Source organism: Amphimedon queenslandica, unplaced genomic scaffold (assembly GCF_000090795.2).
Source record: "Amphimedon queenslandica unplaced genomic scaffold, v1.1 AMPQUscaffold_13503, whole genome shotgun sequence".
NCBI classification, from domain to species: Eukaryota; Metazoa; Porifera; class Demospongiae; order Haplosclerida; family Niphatidae; genus Amphimedon; species Amphimedon queenslandica.
Window position 1 is genome coordinate 82,031 of NW_003546261.1, and position 18,550 is coordinate 100,580.

The 18,550-nt window shown below is 31.8% G+C and overlaps 1 protein-coding gene across 1 annotated transcript in view; it reads left to right on the forward strand.

Moving 5' to 3' along the window:
• Nucleotides 1-536: 536 nt before the first annotated feature.
• LOC109593844 (uncharacterized) overlaps nt 537-18,550 on the forward strand; it is a 31,457-nt gene continuing 13,443 nt past the window's right edge. The window contains exons 1-37 of the mRNA XM_020008954.1: nt 537-643; nt 695-1,102; nt 1,173-1,405; nt 1,860-1,990; nt 2,082-2,201; nt 2,247-2,380; nt 3,987-4,069; nt 4,116-4,273; nt 4,463-4,613; nt 5,004-5,213; nt 5,282-5,380; nt 5,432-5,517; nt 5,601-5,820; nt 6,051-6,110; nt 8,284-8,861; nt 9,034-10,165; nt 10,345-10,468; nt 10,517-10,650; nt 10,705-10,848; nt 11,170-11,385; nt 11,759-12,166; nt 12,286-12,435; nt 12,486-12,582; nt 13,360-13,574; nt 13,668-13,853; nt 13,906-14,203; nt 14,269-14,407; nt 14,471-14,684; nt 14,728-14,849; nt 15,030-15,312; nt 15,417-15,752; nt 15,857-15,932; nt 15,975-16,105; nt 16,147-16,227; nt 16,614-17,720; nt 17,781-18,149; nt 18,200-18,436. Coding sequence (XP_019864513.1) covers nt 577-643; nt 695-1,102; nt 1,173-1,405; nt 1,860-1,990; nt 2,082-2,201; nt 2,247-2,380; nt 3,987-4,069; nt 4,116-4,273; nt 4,463-4,613; nt 5,004-5,213; nt 5,282-5,380; nt 5,432-5,517; nt 5,601-5,820; nt 6,051-6,110; nt 8,284-8,861; nt 9,034-10,165; nt 10,345-10,468; nt 10,517-10,650; nt 10,705-10,848; nt 11,170-11,385; nt 11,759-12,166; nt 12,286-12,435; nt 12,486-12,582; nt 13,360-13,574; nt 13,668-13,853; nt 13,906-14,203; nt 14,269-14,407; nt 14,471-14,684; nt 14,728-14,849; nt 15,030-15,312; nt 15,417-15,752; nt 15,857-15,932; nt 15,975-16,105; nt 16,147-16,227; nt 16,614-17,720; nt 17,781-18,149; nt 18,200-18,436 — 8,937 coding nt within the window. The 5' untranslated portion in view covers nt 537-576. The remainder of the gene's footprint in view (nt 644-694; nt 1,103-1,172; nt 1,406-1,859; nt 1,991-2,081; nt 2,202-2,246; nt 2,381-3,986; nt 4,070-4,115; nt 4,274-4,462; nt 4,614-5,003; nt 5,214-5,281; nt 5,381-5,431; nt 5,518-5,600; nt 5,821-6,050; nt 6,111-8,283; nt 8,862-9,033; nt 10,166-10,344; nt 10,469-10,516; nt 10,651-10,704; nt 10,849-11,169; nt 11,386-11,758; nt 12,167-12,285; nt 12,436-12,485; nt 12,583-13,359; nt 13,575-13,667; nt 13,854-13,905; nt 14,204-14,268; nt 14,408-14,470; nt 14,685-14,727; nt 14,850-15,029; nt 15,313-15,416; nt 15,753-15,856; nt 15,933-15,974; nt 16,106-16,146; nt 16,228-16,613; nt 17,721-17,780; nt 18,150-18,199; nt 18,437-18,550) is intronic.

The window sequence follows — 18,550 nt, forward strand, 5'->3', positions numbered from 1 at the left end:
AGTTACCATTTGGATAAAAATACAATACATCTTGTCCAAACAGAAGAGGATACTGGGTGGCGACAAACAAAAGAAATAAAGGCAACCTAGACATAGCCTAGCTCTCTCTGATGGGATTGTTTTGATAGGACTATGTAATGATGCAATTCACACATTCAGTCTAGTGGGTGCATGATGTAAGGTGAGATTAATTATTAGATCTTACATTGATTGCAGTAATTTTTATGCTACATGATAGTATTGTATGTAGTGACATTCTGAATATGCAAAACTTATTTTTATGATGGCCCATCATAAAAATAAGTTTTGCACTGATGCATTCAGGATGTCACTGCTTCCTCACTCTCATAGATCTACCTTTGCGGCAAAGGTAGATCTGTCATTGATAAATCTAATGGACTGAATCACTGTCTATGTTATAGCTAAAATTGTTATAATGAAAGTGCCAGGGTAGATGTGCCAGGGCTATAGTAGGTAGAGCTAAATAGTGTGTGGGCGGTTGACTAATTGACTTACCCACTTAGGCAGTTGTTTAATTTTCTCACCTCGTTTCTCACTCAGTCTCTAGAGTCGAGGATGGAGTTAAAAGAAAGAGATACAGGTAATACCAAGTCGAGGATGGAGTTAAAAGAAAGAGATATAGGTATTACCAATTGTACTAATGTGACTGGATTCATATACTTCCTCATAATAGAAGTGAAAATTTCCTCGCAAGTTCTTCAGAAAGCCTTGCTAGTAAAGAGCAATTACTGCTGGCCATGTGATCAACCCGCAGTTGTGTTTCCATGGTGCCATCTTGTGCCAGAAGGTGACCCTCCTCCACATTCTACCCCCTACATGCAAATGCATGAATCTAGAGGTGAAGGAATCGATGCAATATGTAGCAAGTACAATGGAAAAGCTGATCTTCAAGTTGTTTTAGTGATTTCTGGAGAGTCTGAAAGCTGTCAAAAAATTCTGTCAGCTGGTCACTTAAAAGATGATTTATCATCATTTCTTGTTATTGTTTCAAGCAAATATAAGAGAGAAATTTTAAAATTTTTTGATAAAGCAAGAGACAATAAAGCTACAGTAACAATATTCTTTAATAAAAGATACGAATGTAAGTGTCTTATGACTTATGTAATAGCTGTATTTGTGTGCAAAAAAATTTATCTATTTTAATTATTTAGTTGCTCGAGCTTTTTTTCCTAAAATTCCAGAAAGTCATGAACAGTTATTTAAGGCAGCACAGTATGTGATAGAGAATAAACTCATTGTCTCTTTCTCACCATATTTGGACATCAGTAAACTTATGGATAAATCAAGTACAAAGAACATGCCTGCACAAAGCATTGAGTCCAATAATCCAAGAGAAAGACTACTTTCATTCTTTTTAAATACTATATTTTATCAGCATATGGAGGTATGTCTTGTTTTAATTATTTAGTCATATGAAACAAGGAGCAAATTCAATATAAATTTTATAATAGAGATTTTATACATTACATACATACATGTATGATTAGTGTTTTGAAGAAAAAAAGATGTGTTGATCATCTTGTGAGACTTTATTTGTATTTTAGTATAAACCATAGTAATTATTTTAGTAGTAGTAGTAGTATAGTCACTGATAATATTCTTATCTAGAAATTTTACTCTTCTCATGCATGAGATAACTTCATGATCAATAGCATTTACATATACTACTTTTGTACCATTATACATTGTACATATACAAACCTTCCTAAATTATTAAACAGCTATAGCTTATAGCCCAGAAGTACATGCCATACTAATGCCATACTTGAATTATGCAAACTTCAACCTTTAAAAAAGAGTCTGTAGGAGAGAAAATTGATATTATTATTTTTTTATAGGCATATATTGAGTTAACATCATCTTTTAATGCAGTAGAGGTTGTTCGTCTCTTTCAAAATTCTCTTCACTTTAAGTCAACCTTTTCCCAAGATTTTATATTTTATTTCTGTCTAGCTTACATGATTTATAAGTAAGTTCCGAGCATGCATGCCTTTTACTTCTAAATTTTAGTGTTAAATGTTACATGCATGTCTTAATTATTATGAACTCTGTATTTACAGAAATGGAACAGGATTTGATTTTAGCAATAAGGCCATTATTGTAACAATAGAATTTATACAGTGTTTGTTGCAAGTACCTGTTGTTAGTGTTAATGAACAATTGCAAAAATTTGTGAAACAGTAAGTTTTATCAATCAATGAATAGTTATTATTATTGTATAATAGTGATGATTTTGAAGCAACTATTGCTAAAATAAATAGCATCTTTGAATATGCTGCTGATTCAATATTACACAGTTGTGACATTTATTTTGAAACTGTTAAGGGTTCAGAGCTAATTCATGTTTCCTTACTATTAAGTGAGTAACTACTTATATGTGTACTACATTCATAGTATTTATTGATGCTGAATACCGGTATATCATTTGCCACTAAGTAGTAAATTTTGTAGCAAGTCACATTATAATTTTAGTTTTGCCATTATCGCAGGGCACTCTTTTTTGGGGGCTATAAATTTTGAGTTCCCTTTTTTTAGTGAAAGTAAATTCCACAAATCATGATCCTTAACATCCTTGTTAGCTGATATGCAATTGCTTTTAGTTTGAGGTACATGATGTGACAGAAGACCAGCAGGGTTTTGAAAAAGCCAAAGAATGTCAACTCTACAGTCCAAAAACGCCATCTTTACATGTGTACTTAATAAGTGCCCATATGTAACATGTCAACACACATCTTGCAATTATAATCTATTATTTAACGTCACAGTATTTACCAAAAGAAACTTACATAGCAATATACATTACAAATTGGAAGTGCCTGTATAACATATTATAGCATAAACCAAGAGTCTCTTGGTATAAGTAGTAACCATGCTTCCCACAAAGCTTGCTAAACAGCATGCTTCATGAACTGAGAATGAAGCTACAATACAGCACATGGCATTTGAAGTAACTTTTAAAATTTATAAAAAGTCCAGGATTCAGCTGAAAGTTAATACACAACATAAGGACATGTACCAATATGTATCAGAAAAACTATAGAAATGAGGAATTCTTTTCTAGTCATTTTGATGAAATTTTGCTAAAGACCAAGCTATAGGCTATAATATAAGCCTGTAGTTGTTGGCCTAATTTATGGGCAACTTACAAATTCATTAAAAATTAAAATTTGATATGAATTAGCTCAAAGTTGATGGAACATGTACCGTATGGAAGGAAATTTTGGAGGTAGTTAAATTTGGTGAATTTGGCATTTTGATAGCCATTCGCCAAAATAAAAATTCGCCATTTTGAGCCATTATGCGCATGCTCAATGGCACGTGGCCACAATTTCGCCAAATTAAAGTTCGCCAATCACCAAAATTTTAGCAATTCGCCAAAATTTAGTCCCTCCAAATTTCCTTCTGTACGGTATGTGTAGTGTACCAGAAAAAAATTATAAAAATGGAAAATTCTCTTCCAGCCATTTTTGAATAAATTTGGTCAACATAATTTTGGCCTGATTTTTGAGCAACTTTAAAATTTATAAAAAGTACAACTTTAATGGGAATCACCTCAAAGTTGCTGGAACATGTTCATGTATCAGAAAAATTATAAAAGAGGAGAATCCTTTCCTTATAATTTTTTCAAAATTCCCTGAGTAACATATAAAGTGACATCAGTCTCTTCTTGTAAAATGGATATTGTTAGCTGCTTTTAGTCATTTACAAGTGTACAAATTGACCTCAAGTATAATGATTATGACCAATACAATGATTATGACTTGGTTAGCATGAGGTGTAGCCAGACAAATGTCTAATTCTTTTATTTAAGTGACAGTAAAAGCAGTCTTTGTGTCCTTAGATAATATTATATGCATATTTTTAGCATTAGTGCAGATGTTTTTTTGAGGTGGGTGATAAATTAAGCAAATAGAGTGTATGTAATATTTGATTAGAGTTATCATGATTTTTTACATTTGATTTAGTATCTATTGCACTCAAGTTATTGTACACTAATGAAAAATTAGCAAAGAAAGCTGAGAATATCTGGACTAAAAAGTTTAAAAAAGTATGATTTGAATTTTTTGATCATTTTTAATTTATTTATTATACAGTATTTTAGTTCTGGCTTATCCATAGAAGACATTACTTATCTTGATAAAGGGTTAGAGGCAATGGCAGTAATATTATCTGGCCAACCTCAACTGATGGCTACTTGGAAAGATTTTTCAGTGATATTTTTAGCCAAGCCATACTCTTTTGAAATAATGAGGTTTGCAGAAACAACATGGCTTGTAGCATGTCCTTGCTTTAGCTCCTGTTACTAATCCTTCAAATGCTAATAGAATAAAAGTGTAATGTGTATTGTAATTAAACTCTTAAGGGTTTTAACAAAAGCAACTTATGATATAATATATATATTTATTAACATTGCATAATAATAAATACTTGCTTTTTGCAGGAGTTTTATTGTACTAGGTATTAATCGCTTGATTAGAGGTCAAAATGATGTATCATTTCGGAAACATTTTTTGGAACCATTGACAGCTACTTGTATGGCTGCATCTCAGAAAAAAAGACCTCATTTTTGCACAGGAAGTATTATAGAAGAAGTAATTGTTGTTGAATTAATTTTTGTCACACATGCATATGTATTGTTATGTTTAAAAAACTTTTAAAGAACTGGTTATGTTACCAACCAATAATTAGGCAAAGTCCTTAATGAAGTTATGTTTGTTTGTACATGTAGATCAATTTTAAAAAATAGTATGTAACATGGGTTTCTTTTGTTGTGCTAAAGTTTTGTTCTGTTTGTTTTTGAAGCTCCAAAAACAAATAATAAACCCACAAATTTATTGAAAAACTCAGAGTAGACCACAGAATAAAATTTAAGCTCACAAAGTTCAATTCTCCCCCCCCCCCGAATTCCAACAAGAAACTTAATACTAGATCTATGCAGTAGTTGATTAAAATTATTCGTAAACATTGAAGTTTTTTTGTAGGGAAACAATTTTTTAAAGGACTTGACCCAGCTGATCATACAATATAAATGGGATATTGAAGACTATAATAACATTCTTGAGGATTGGATGAAGATTGTTTTTAATATGATTGATCTCACTGATCAAGAGACAAGGAATCAGTTACTAGATTGGATAAATGAAAAAGAGAAGAAATTATGGATTAATTGGGAATCATCCTATTACGAACAGGTATTACTTATACTGTAATACTTCTCTAGCCTATTAAATTTAATTTTAAAAATAATTTTATTTTGTAGATTGAGAACTTATTAATAATACAATGCAATGAAGTACCACTGGAATACTTCATTAGGATTATTAATACATTGAAAGATGAAAAACTTAACAAACTAAACGTTAGTCGGTCTTCACTTTGATTTATATTTACTTTCTTCTCAAATTTTCAGGTTATAAATGTGTACTTGGGGCGGTTAGATCCAAAGCTACTTTCTGAGAAGCCTGAAAACGATTTTATTAGTCTTGCAATGACACAGTATGCAATAATTTTTTTATATTAGTTTTTTTCTAAATAATAGCATCTTTTAACTGCCCATTTACTTTTATTTTATTTTTTAGTGTGTCTCAATCTAAAGTGCTGATTACATATTTTAGAACTGTCATTCATATGTACTCAAAAGACAAAAAAATTTTGAAGTTTTTTGAAGATTTGATGTCACTTGATGTACTTCCATCTGAGGAATTTAATCAACAGTTAATGAATCAGCTTGAGCCTCTTGTTTCAAATTCAAGTTCAATTCTTCAAAATCAATTTAAAAATGAAAAAGAAAAATTTATTGTGAGTATTTATTACTTCAATAACTTCAGTGTACCTGAGCTATCAAAAAAGCAAAAAGTGTATACCACTCTCAAATGTCCCATGACCACTACTTTATGCCCTCTCACAATTACCTGCTATATTTTAGCTACATTAATTTCACAATTTACTGCAATATTGACTGCCCAGTAATTTTTTCTGCCTTCATAGTTTCTTGTATCTTTACTCATATTTAATTTTTCTTACTATAGTCTATCATACCTCATTCTAATAATTCTTTTAACTGGATGATAACAAAAATGTTGCTTCAGGTAACTATTATTTTAAATTGTACATGTTATTGTCTGACAATTAAAATAGTTCATCATTGAATTTGTTAGCATTAAGCCTGGTTTACGCTCACCACAAAGTGCAACTTAAATAAGCGCAAAATTGAAATATGGCCAGTTTTGTGTCAATTTTTTTACATCAAAGGTCAGATGGCTCATACTGTTTAGTGTTGTTTTAGTATGGAATTGTATTTTAGTTCTAGTTCTAGTTTTTTCACTAAAATAAAAATATATTAATTTTAGTTTTAGTCCTAGTTCTTTGACAAGAAATACAATAATTTTAGTTCTAGTTCTAGTTTTCTGACAATAAATACAACAATTTTAGTTCTAGTTCTAGTTTTTTTACTAAAAATACAGTGATTTTAGTTCTAGTTTTAGTTTTTGGATTAAAAATACAGTGATTTTTTCTTGTTCTACTTTTTGACTAGAAATACTGTGATTTTAATTCTAGTTCTAGTTCTTTTAATTAGACTTTAAAAGCTTGCGTTTAAAGACAGTTAATTAGAAAGGCGGGGCTCCTCCCTGCGCATGCACACTGATCTCATTGTCTTTGTGAGCGTAGTCAGCGTGAGCAGTCGTGGCTACCTGAGCTGAATTTGGGATTTTCTTATTTTCCCTCCCACCTCCCTAGTTACACTTCTATTGTTCATTATTATTATTATTATTATTATTGTTGTTGTTATTATTATTATTATTATTATTATTATTATTATTATTATTATTTATTAGTAGTCATTTATCTCCACTCACTTGAGTGTTGAGCCTCACTTGGGTTTAGTGTTGGTCCCCATCACTCACTCCCCCATCAATGTTTGGTCTGCCTGTAACCATCCTGAGGCTCGTGTCTGTTACCTGCGCTCCCTCCAGGTCGGAGACTACTCTGTGTGGTCCTTGCCCGGGGTGGGATTCTGATCCCAGGGTGACGCCATGTCCTCTTGCCCACACTCCCCTCCAGGGGTGTGGAGACTCCATGTGGCCCATCCCCATATTGGGATCCCATTCCCATGGGGAGGGCATAACCACTGGGTTCCTGGGCCACATCAGGTTCCCGATCCTCATCGGGATTCTGGTCCTGGGATGAAGGGCTCGAGGGCATGGTGTTAGCATGCCGGTCCCCTTCCCTCTTGCCATCCTGAGCAGGTGGGCATTCCCAGATGCCATATGAGGTGTCAGGTTTGGTTGCAGGTACGCAGGGAGGGGCCCTTGTGAAATTCCAAACCTCCTCCCTCCTCTTAAGAGGTTTCCGGAGGCTTTGTTATTAACTAAAATCATAGTAATTTTTGTTCTAGTATTAGTTTAGAGCTAAAGCCTCCAATACTTACGTTCTAGTTAAGTCATGCTAAAAATTAGAGTAATTTAAATACTAGTAGTAGCTCTTAACTAAGATCTTTTTTGTTATATTGCTGAGTTATGTTTCAAATGTACAGCAAATGCAATATATTCAAAATAATAAGTTTTACTGCTGCCAATAAAATGATTAAAATGTCACAGGTACAGTTTATATAAAAATGTATCAGCTATGCTTTGCCTAAAAACATGTTCACCTGTTTATTGTAGTAGTTTGTAACCAATATTTTCAATTCTAGTATTAGTTCTAGTTCTAAGGAGGTTCAATAATTGTAGTTCCAGTAGTAGTTCTAGTATTTCAGGATTAATAATTTTAGCTCTAGTATAGAGTTCTTGTACTTTTAATTAATAATTTTAGTTCTAGTATTAGTTCTAGTTCTTCAAATAAATTATTTTTGTTCTAGTATTAGTTCTAGTACTTCTAATTAATAATTTTAGTTCTAGTATTAGTTCTAGTATTTTAGCTACAAAAAAGTAGTTCTAGTTCTAGTTCTAGTTTTTAGAACTAGAACTAAGCAGAACAATAATTATTTAGCTCTAGTATAGAAGAACTAGAGCAGCACTAGTCAAATGTAAACCTGGCTTAATAGTTATGCTAGCAACAATGATTATTATTGCAACTGTTCCAATATGCATTTTGTAAAACTGCTGAAATAAAGTGTTTTATATACTAGTGTTCAAAATGAATGGTACATATATATGCATAAAATTTCCCACATACTTCAAAGTTTTCTAAAGACTGTGCATGTACCGTACATGTACATAATATAGTATACACAAAAATATTATCAGATTAAAATATTATTAGGTAATCCTTCCAAAAGCGGATTTCAGCTCAGATTATGGCTTCATTTCTTCTTCTTTTAATGTTATGAATGAAGAAGATTTCTATTCTACTAGAACCAGAGCCATTCTTTATGTCATACATTTTGTTTTGAAAAGTGCTCCACTTACAGATTTCAGTTGCTTCGAGAGATCTTCAGGGCCTCTTTTTGTCTTGTCAGAGTTGTTTACTAAGATGTGGACTGTATTTATGAGATTAGGAGGCAATGTGAGAGAGAATTGCACACTAGAAGCTTTTAAAATGAAACTGATAGATAATGAAGAGGTTGCAAATGTTGTTGATATCATTAGTAGTTTAAAGTGTCTAGTTTCTAATATTTCAAAAACAATGGAAACAAATGATATCACGTATGCTGATATTGAAGCAATTCTTAATGGGTATGATGTCTATCAAGCAATTGTTAACGTTACTGCAGGAGACAATGAACTGATAGAGATTACTATAGCACAGTTAGAGCTGTATCACTCTTCATTTGATAAGTGTGTCAAGAAAATTGAAGATCTTTTAGTTAGAAAACCAGAAAATTTTCCAGATTTAGGAAGGTAATCCAGAAATATAACATATACCTTTTTCAATAATGAGCTTTTAATTGTGTATTTATATGCATGAAGGAATCTTCTAATATGCTGTACCATAACAATATACAGCCTATAAAAATTTTTAATTCCTAGACCATATTTAACTTTTATATTTTATATAATTTTTAATTCTTAGGGAACATGTAAAGTCAGTTTTGTCTGAATATGATATTCCCTTTCCAGATGAATTAGACTCTCTGCTTAATGGTTGTGTCAAGCCATCCTCCACAACTATCAACATCTCAGTTTATGAAACTGAAACCATAGCACAACCACTAGTTGTTTTTACATATCAGGCAAACCCTAAATGCTCTCTTGCCACTGTTCAATCTGCTGCTGAACGACTTGAAAGTTTTATTCGGCCATTACTTGACTCAATTGACTTTCTTGTATTTAATAGTTTGCATAAGTCACAAATACTAGAGAAATGCATTCAATATTATCACAATGCCACTCACAAAAGTGATTCACCTATAATTAAGATGCAGATATTAAATGAAGCAGTGGACAAAGCAGGTAGTGTCATAGAGCAGCTAATGGATGCTTCTGGAAACAGTCTCTCAATGAAAACTATTGTTGCAATATTCAAACCTGAGGAACTCAAATCATATGACTTACCTAATGAAGATAAAGAGCTACATCAGTTCTACAAGTTACGGTGTGGCAAGTATTCAGAAATTGCTGCCTCTCAATCTATTATGACATTTTTGGAACTTAATAATGTAGTGAAACGAGTCAGGAGTCTTCAAAATGTTTGCATAAATTTTAAGCTAAGGAAGTGCTTGAATGATCCTATTATGATGAGACTTGTAGATGCATCAAAGGCTGCATTTGATGGAAATATCAAACTGAAGAAGGCTAATGAAGAAGTTCAATTTATCAAAAAAATATTTAATATTGTCAATGGCGGACTAATTGATCATCCTTTCTTTCTATTAATATCATCTTTGGAGAACAATTGTCAGCTTTATGACTTTGCAAATGAACGTGGCTATGGTTCTGTTGAAGGAATGGATATTTTTTTGCAAGAGTATCGTTTAGTCACTACTGATCTTTTATTTGAAGAGTTTGAGGAAGATATATTGGACAAGCTCATTGCAGCAATGGAACTTATATTTCCATTTTTTGACACAACATGCACTTTGGTTGAATTGTGGGGTAATATTGCTAAAATTGGTGACATGAAAGTACTTAAAGTAGCCATTTCTCACTTGTTGACAGTTAATGAAAGGATTGAAGTTATTAAAGACTGGTTTAATCAGGCTAATGTAAGTAAAAGAGATCAATACATAAATAGCCTTTATGGTTGCATTATAAGCTATTAATGTAATTATTTAACCTTTAATATTGTATGGCAACATAAATTCAACAGCTTCTTTACTTTTTATGCTATTTGTAAAATATCAGATTATTATAGCTTCCATTAATATGTTTTTTGATTAAATAGGAAGAAGCTCAAGAAAATAATGAAAAAAAACTTGAAGCGATTCTTAGTTCAGGATGTTGCTGTTTTGACTTTGGTACTGGCTTTCATGTTAAAATTACACTAGAGTTTCAAAAGCATTCATCAGGTTAGAGGCCAAAAATTAGCAATATGGGTATAATTTGTCACTGAATAGAAGAAGTTCAACCGTCCACTCAGAAACCAAAAGTTTTATTACAAAAAGAAATTGAGTCGCTATCACAGGAGTTAGGCTTTGTTAATTACAAACCTGAATCTGAACACGGAAAAAGATTGAATTGGTTTAATTCAGTAAGGAACATTAATATTATTGTTATTTTTGACTTATTTGGTTTACTACTGCAGTATAAGGATCTTGCTTTCAAGCTGCATGATTGTTATTCAGATCTGCAGTGTTTTGGTCATTTAGAATATCAGAATCCCCCTACAAAAATATTTACATTATTTCATATTGATGGAAGTGCTTCTTGGCTAGAGTTAGAAGCTGAGGTATAGTATTTTATAAAAATAAATGTATTGATTATTTATCTGTAAAATCATGCATCTTATAACAATATTGTTACAATAAAGATACCGTGTAGGTCTATCTGGAAATTTATGCTTTAGAAAATTGTGCATGATCTATTTTTATGTGATAAAACTGTGGCATGTATTATTGAATGTGGCTTGTAATTATATAATTTTTGTGAATGTCTAGTCAAGCAAATTAAAGTCATGATAAAAAATTTTCTGAAAGATATATTATTTACTTACTTATATTTAGTATCATTTATACTATTTAATTCACTTTTTTGTATATACTTTCCACAGATAAGAAGATGCAATGACACAAGAAAAAAATTCATTTCTGATCTTGGTACATGTAGAAAGGATTATCTCCTCCTGTCATTCATTAATACACAGAAATTGAAAGTCATTCATGATAGCTTAATCAAGCTTACTGATATAGATAATTTACTAAGAAATGTGGGTTTTTTCTTTAAATTGGATCTAGACTGTTATTCACATTTATTTGAATGTGTTCAGGTTAGTTCTTGTACTTTTGTAACTTTATCCTTCATGATTCAAAAAACATTAATTTGGCTGTAATTTATTTGTTATATCATTTTATAATGTAAGTTACAACTTTATGCAGGAGTTTTTTGTCAGAATAATAAAGAATGTCATGGAAAAATTACCGTAAAACTGTGTCTATTAACAAAACTATGAGAGCTCAGATATGTGGTTGCAATTGGTAGTTTAAAATTAGTGGCTTACCTTCATTGGCTTTAAATGAATTTAAAAGAAGCCTACATGTGTACATGTATTAATTAACTAACTACAGCTATAATTACAATTTAGGCCAAAGGAATATATTAGAAGATATATCTACAAAACTAATCTATTACTTATCATTTAGGATCTTCATACTTTTGTTGAGTCTAATGAGGAAATGAAGTCGCTTCATCCAGCAAAACTCACAGGGGAATTTCTAAAAGAGCTAATTAGCCTAAAATCTGTCCAACCATATTTATTGGATTTTCTTAATCCTTTGGACTCTCCTTTAATATCACAAAAGCATGGACCTGTTAAAGATCATGTCACTTTCACTCTTATTTCTGCACATAATGCAACTCCCATTGATATATTTAGACTTGTTTATTGGACATTTGAGAATTCATTCCCAATGTTTCATCAACTCTTTAGATGCTCACCAAGGACAACAAAAGAAGAAATTAAGTTGTTTTTTGATCGAGTTTTACATTATCAAGCCATTGATAGATACCTTGTATTAGGTGTTAACATCATCAGGAATGACTTGCAACAGGTACTTCACATTAGTGATAATTGGCCTTGCCAGCTATTATTATTTTTGTAATTAGTTCATTAATTGCGTTGATTTACTCTACCAAGGATTATGCATTATTTTTAGTTTTTGTTTTACAGATATTTCTTGAGAAGTGTGCTACTCTTAAAACAACTGTTTCTAATCAATGCAAGTGTCCTGACAATGAAATCAAAATATGTCTTGTTGAATATTGTCCTTCACTTTTTCAACACATACCATGGATATCACAAAATAGCATCACAAAAATAGTAAGGATATTATGCATCATTAATAGTAATGTTAAGGGATAATAATGTAGAAAGATCTTCCTGAATTCAATAGTATGGTCACTGAATTTCAGAAACACAATAAAGGAAAGGCATTTGAAACCTTTGAAGTTGTTTATGGATTGCCAGGTAAGATTTAGTATGATAGTTGTCACAAATAATTTTAATGTATGTGCACCCATATAGAAAAACTAAGGTTGTAGCATGATTGTGGCAACCTTGTAAGAAGTTGGTTGTCAATAGGTTGTCATTACCTGGTCACAACCTTGTAAAAACCTTAGATTTGGCACGTTTTTGGCTTGTGACAACCTTGTCACGATGTACAATCAATTTAATAGAATAACTGTAATCTGCAAGACTATCAACACACACACTGTATAATTATTATTGACATCCTAATCTCATATAGTTTCAAATGATTTCTAGATACTTGTAATGTATCTATGACAGATGTAGCTAATGTATGAAGATGTAGATGTGTATTAATGTTATCTTTATTGACTTGTATAAGTGCTGGTCAATGGTTCCCTTATATATGGTAGCAAGAGTACTAAAATTATGTACTCTTGATGGTAGCAATAGCTTTGCATCATTGTGGGGCACACTTAATAAAACCTCACCCATATAGTCTCACGTAGCCAGACTCTCCATCTCTTTTTGACTTTTGGACGTCCAAATGGTAAAAGGGGGGATGGGTCTGGCTACGCGAGACTATGCAGTTTCCTGTCAACCTCGGACAACCTTGTCACAAGGTTGTTATGTTTCTTATATGTTATAGTCACAACTTTATCACTTTTATACAAGGTTGTTACTAGGTTGCTATATCCTTGCAATGTTGTGACCCAGTTGTAACAACCTAGAAATTTTTATATGCGTGTTAAAGAATAATTGTTTCATCATGAACAGGTAGTGGAAAAACTCATTATATAAGGAGCCGTATTAAAGAGCATAGGAAGAATATAACAGAAAGGATTGTGGGAGCTGATCTTGCTAAGTACATAAGGTCTTTGAGCATTAATGAAACATTCAATAAAACAAAATTGGTTAAAAGATTTCAAGATGATGCCCTTAATTCATCTGATGTATTAATGCATTTAAATATCAATTTAGTGTGGTCTAAAGTAAGTTAGTGATTAATTTTCAAATAATTTAACATGGTAATTTTACAATGAATTATATGAGACTGCAACGCATTTGATACTCTTATTATTTAGAGTGATGATTATAAAGCACTGTTTAATGAGCTAGTGGAGGATATTAATTGGTTCTTTTTTGATTATTTTATTCTTCGATATGTTGAAGTCATGGAATATAAGTCAAGTGATGGAACTCCTTGTACTTCTCCTAAATCTCTATCATTAGTAATACCTACTGGTGTATCAACATCTGTATATGTTGAAGTAATTCATTCAATTTGTTATTTATACTTTTAAAATTATTACTTTATTATAGGCACCGTACTGGAATATTCCACTGACAGAAACTGAGAGGCGAGACTCCAATATGGAAAGTTCAATGGTTTCAAATGGGATCTCATTTAGTGAAATATTTACTGCCTCATTCAGTAATGAGTCACTTAATAGATCAAAAAGCAAATTTGAAGAAATTTTTCCTGTTTTTGCTCTCCTTGGCAAAGTAGTGGAACCACCACCATTGTATGATGTCAGTAGCAGTGGAGTACAGTTAGTTTGTAAGTATCTTAAGGGACATGATGATGAAACAGAAGAAAGACTTGATCATCTTATGAAATGTATGTATACAAGCCCTTGTCCTTTAAAAGGTTGTTTTATTTCTATGTTATTCATTTCATATTAGTAACCGACAACAAGGTAGTTAAAATTGATGAAATCATTAAAGATGTGGATCCAGAAGAATCTCGCCTACTTCTTAAAAAGCACATAGAAAGTGCCTTACCATCAGATTCTAATAATATGATGAAAACTATTTGTTTAAAGTAGACTGACATACAATTTACACTTAAACTAATTATAATACTTCTTCCTACATTATTCATTAGGTATTTGGAGAGACGTTGTCTATTTATGGAAAAAAGTGTCTTTTTCCAACAAAATCTTGGAATTCCTTACCCAGTTATTAGCAAAGATGGCAAAACAATTGGAAACTATAAAACAGCAGAACTGAGGTCAAATGTATTTGCATTGATGTTACAAGAAGTTACAAACTTTTGTAATCCATCTATGTCTTGGTATTCAGAATCTTATCATAAACAGGTAAAAAGAATAGTGCAGAGCTTACTCTTAAATATTATTTTAGCTTCTTTATGATGTTGGAGGTGGTGGGGGTACTTTTAAGCTATTGTGTACAAACCCTGAAAAAATGCCTGATAGAGATTTACAATTATTGAAGAACATTGGCATCGTCATACCATCTTCAAAGTCAGTTGGTTTAAATTTACATAAAAGTTACATGTAGCATCAAGGGAACTAAATTAAGACAATTTTACAGAATTTTATTTATGCTGCTAAATTAATTGTGAAATGATTGAATTTTATTAGTTTTAAATTCCAATGTAACAGATGCATACTGATGTTATTTTTACTAAGTTTATTTTATAGGGAGCGTCTTAGCACACAAATACTCTATGACTACCTTTCTTTTGCTTTAAATGTGAAGAAAGATGAGAATGGTGAGATTGGTCTAATACGGCAAAAGAAGTTTGTCCTCACAAGAGATTTTGTGTTCAAAATGCTTAATATACATGAGAGAAAGGAGTGTGGCATGCCATTAGTTATTAAAGGAGAGACAGGAGTTGGAAAAACTTTTCTTTTAGAGCTACTTTCTGCTCTTTGGAATCATTCGTGGAGTGAACAGTTGACGGTGCAAAGAAATAGAATTAAGGTATTGCACTTACATGAAAATAAAATAGTATTTAATGCAGTTTGTATGGTACTCAGTTTATTGATTAAGGTATATGCACATGTGCAAAAATGTCTCTTGTGTAGGGATTTTTTGTAGAAAAAATAGTAGCACTTCAAGAGGTTGTTAAGACTAGCAACACAGACTTAGAGGAAGTCCTGTCGCTCATGAAGGAAACAGCAAATGATAATATAGAAGAAGCTATAAACATAAAATCAGCTCAAGAGATGATTCGTAGAATATTAATTTTGAAAGACCCTAAGAAAAGCAATAGTTGCCTCTTTACTGTCTTGAGAGATCATTTTCAAGTCATTTTGTATGATCCTGTTATAGCTAGTCTGCAGGTTCCAGTTGAACTTAACACTAATGAACAGGAATTTAATGAACTTTTGACTTTAGCTCTGACAAATTGTGATGAAAATGTGAGTAAAAATATTACTTTGTGGCCACTTAGAGCTGTAACTTTAAAATGACTTAAAATTAATGTTATTAGTTTATGTCGATATGTAATTCACTTTTGTTGTAGATAATGGCCATAGTTGTCTGTGGAATCCTTTATGGCAGATTAAGAGGAACATTTTATAAAAAAAGCATCCATGCAGGTAATAATGATTCATTCTTTTATTATTCACTACTTTTTTAAGCTATGACTGCTGCAGAAATTGAGTCTTTTTTTCGTGATGTTCAGCGTCATGCTGGGTCACTAAAAGCACATTACAATAAATATGTGAAGAATGCTCCCAGAAGTTCTTTGTATCAAAAGCCAGTTCTTACAGTGAGTAACTTTTTTGATGAAATTTGTGTCATTCCTTGTAGGTATTTTTGGATGAGATCAACACTTCGTCTTGCCCTGGCTTTATGAAAGAGATAATTATTGATGGTACAATTGATGGAAGAGTAAGCAATTGTAAATTAAAATATTGTAAACTTATTAATAATTTTAATCCATAAATTTTAACCTTTTGCCTAATTTCATTAAAGTTAATTGAATATGATTGTCAATGTGAATTCGGTTACCTCAGTTGTAAAAATTCTAATGTATGTTAATATACCCACCATTGCAAAAACATTAAACATGAAGGGCATTAAAGTTTAAACATAAAAAATTAAAAAGAAAACAAGATTAAATAGGATTCTAGAGCAAAAGTTAGTACTGCATGCCTACAGATCTATCTTTTATATTAACAAAGGTGCATTATTTTTATCTGCTTTTATACTATCAACAGTATTATTGACTGTTTTTACAAACTAGTATATCGAGACTTGTTTCTGTCTTATTCTAGTCTATATCTTCAGATGGAGAAATTTTTATAGTTGCTGCATGTAATCCTCACAGAGCTGATAGTCTAGCAGCAGTTACCTTAACTAGTGCAAAAGATAGTAAAAATTGGTTTAACCCAACGTATAATGTTCAAAATCTTCCACCAACACTCAAATTAATAATGTGGGATTATGAACAGTTAAAAGAAGCAGATGAACGTGAATATATTAAGGAAAAATTCCACCTTGAATACCCAGAAGTGGATCAAATTCAGTACACTTTCTTTGCTGAACAAATTGCCAAAGCCCAAAACTTAATACGTTTGTTTGCATCTGAAAATTTAAAGCATGATGGAATGAGTGATGATGATGCTGTTCTTTTTGCTCAAAGTACTGTTAGCCAAAGAGACATTCAGAGGGTTTTTAAACTTTATTCATGGCTAAAGAAATGGTTTATGAGAGACACCAAGTATAAAAATGAATCAGAATTTCAAGTCTCTGTTCGTGCAGTTTTTGTATCACTTGCATTAGTGTATTATTTTAGATTAAGCAGTGACGGAGCAGAGAAAAAAAGAAGTGAAAGTATTAGTAAAGAAAAAGGAGGATTTCGTAAATGTTTCAGAGAAAAGATGCATGAAGACCGTAAAGTTGGTGAATGTGGTGTTCCAATTACTTTTGATAAGGCATTAGCTGATGAATTAGCATGGGTCACTGAAAACATAGCACTTCCAAAAGGTATAGCACCAACTGAAGCACTAAAGGAAAATATCTATGCCATTATTGTATGTGTAATGACAAAAACTCCAGTTATAATTGTTGGCCCACCAGGATCATCGAAAACTATCTCCTTTAAAATAGTAGCATCAAAATTCATAGGAACAAAATCAAGCAAGGAGAGCACTGAGGACTCTGATTTGTTTAAGAGTATTTTCCCTCAATATTATCAGTGTTCTCGTAAATCAACATCACATGAAATTGAGATAGTATTTCAGAGAGCAATTGTGCGTCAAAAAACCTTTAATGAAAAAGGTAGTGACAACCTGTCAGTAGTTTTAATGGATGAAGCTGGTATACCTGAATACAGGCATGAATCTCTTAAGGTTCTACATTACTTTTTGGATGATCCACTAGTAAGTTATAGTTGAGAAAATTTGATGATAGTTTTTAAAATAATTATATTAATTTTTCAGGTTTCATTTGTTGGCTTATCAAATACAGTATTAGATGCTGCTAAAACTAATCGTGCCATTAGTGTTTATAGAACTGAAGCTTCTCATGATGACCTACTGCAGTTAGCAAAATATTCATTTTGTCATGGTAAACCTAATGGTAGCATTGATGACAAAATAGAGATTATTGAGGGTTTTATAAACATCTATGAACAAATGATGAGTATTCCTGATTTCAGCAGTTTTTTTGGCTTGAGAGACTTCATTCATTTTTTTACTTATCTTAGCAGTGACCAGCAAATCTCACCTGAATCTGTTGTCAAAGCTTTAGAGCAAAATTTTAGTGGAACTGAACATTTTGATGAAATATTATGTGCTTTTCTTGAAAATGTAAGTGCTAAAATTTGTTGTTTTTTAAAATTTAATATTCTATGCTACAGATTGGTTCAAAACCCAACAAAGTGCAACGAAGGTCATTGGTTGATATATTACGCAGTAGCTTTGTGCAGGAGCCACAAGATTTACTCTCTGAGAACAAAATGCGGTACAAGTTACTTATTGATAGTAGTGAGGATCAATCATTGATCAGACTGCTTTTTACTTTTGGTATACTGAAAAGAAATAAGACTAAAATACTCTCTTGCTCTAAACTTCCTGGAGACAGTGATGCACAAAAGGTAAGAACTTTTAGCTACTAATAAATTAGAAAATTTAAGTATGCTATGCACAAATTATAATAATTATTACAGCAAGGTATAAAAGTGCAGACACTGAATTAAAATCCCACTTGT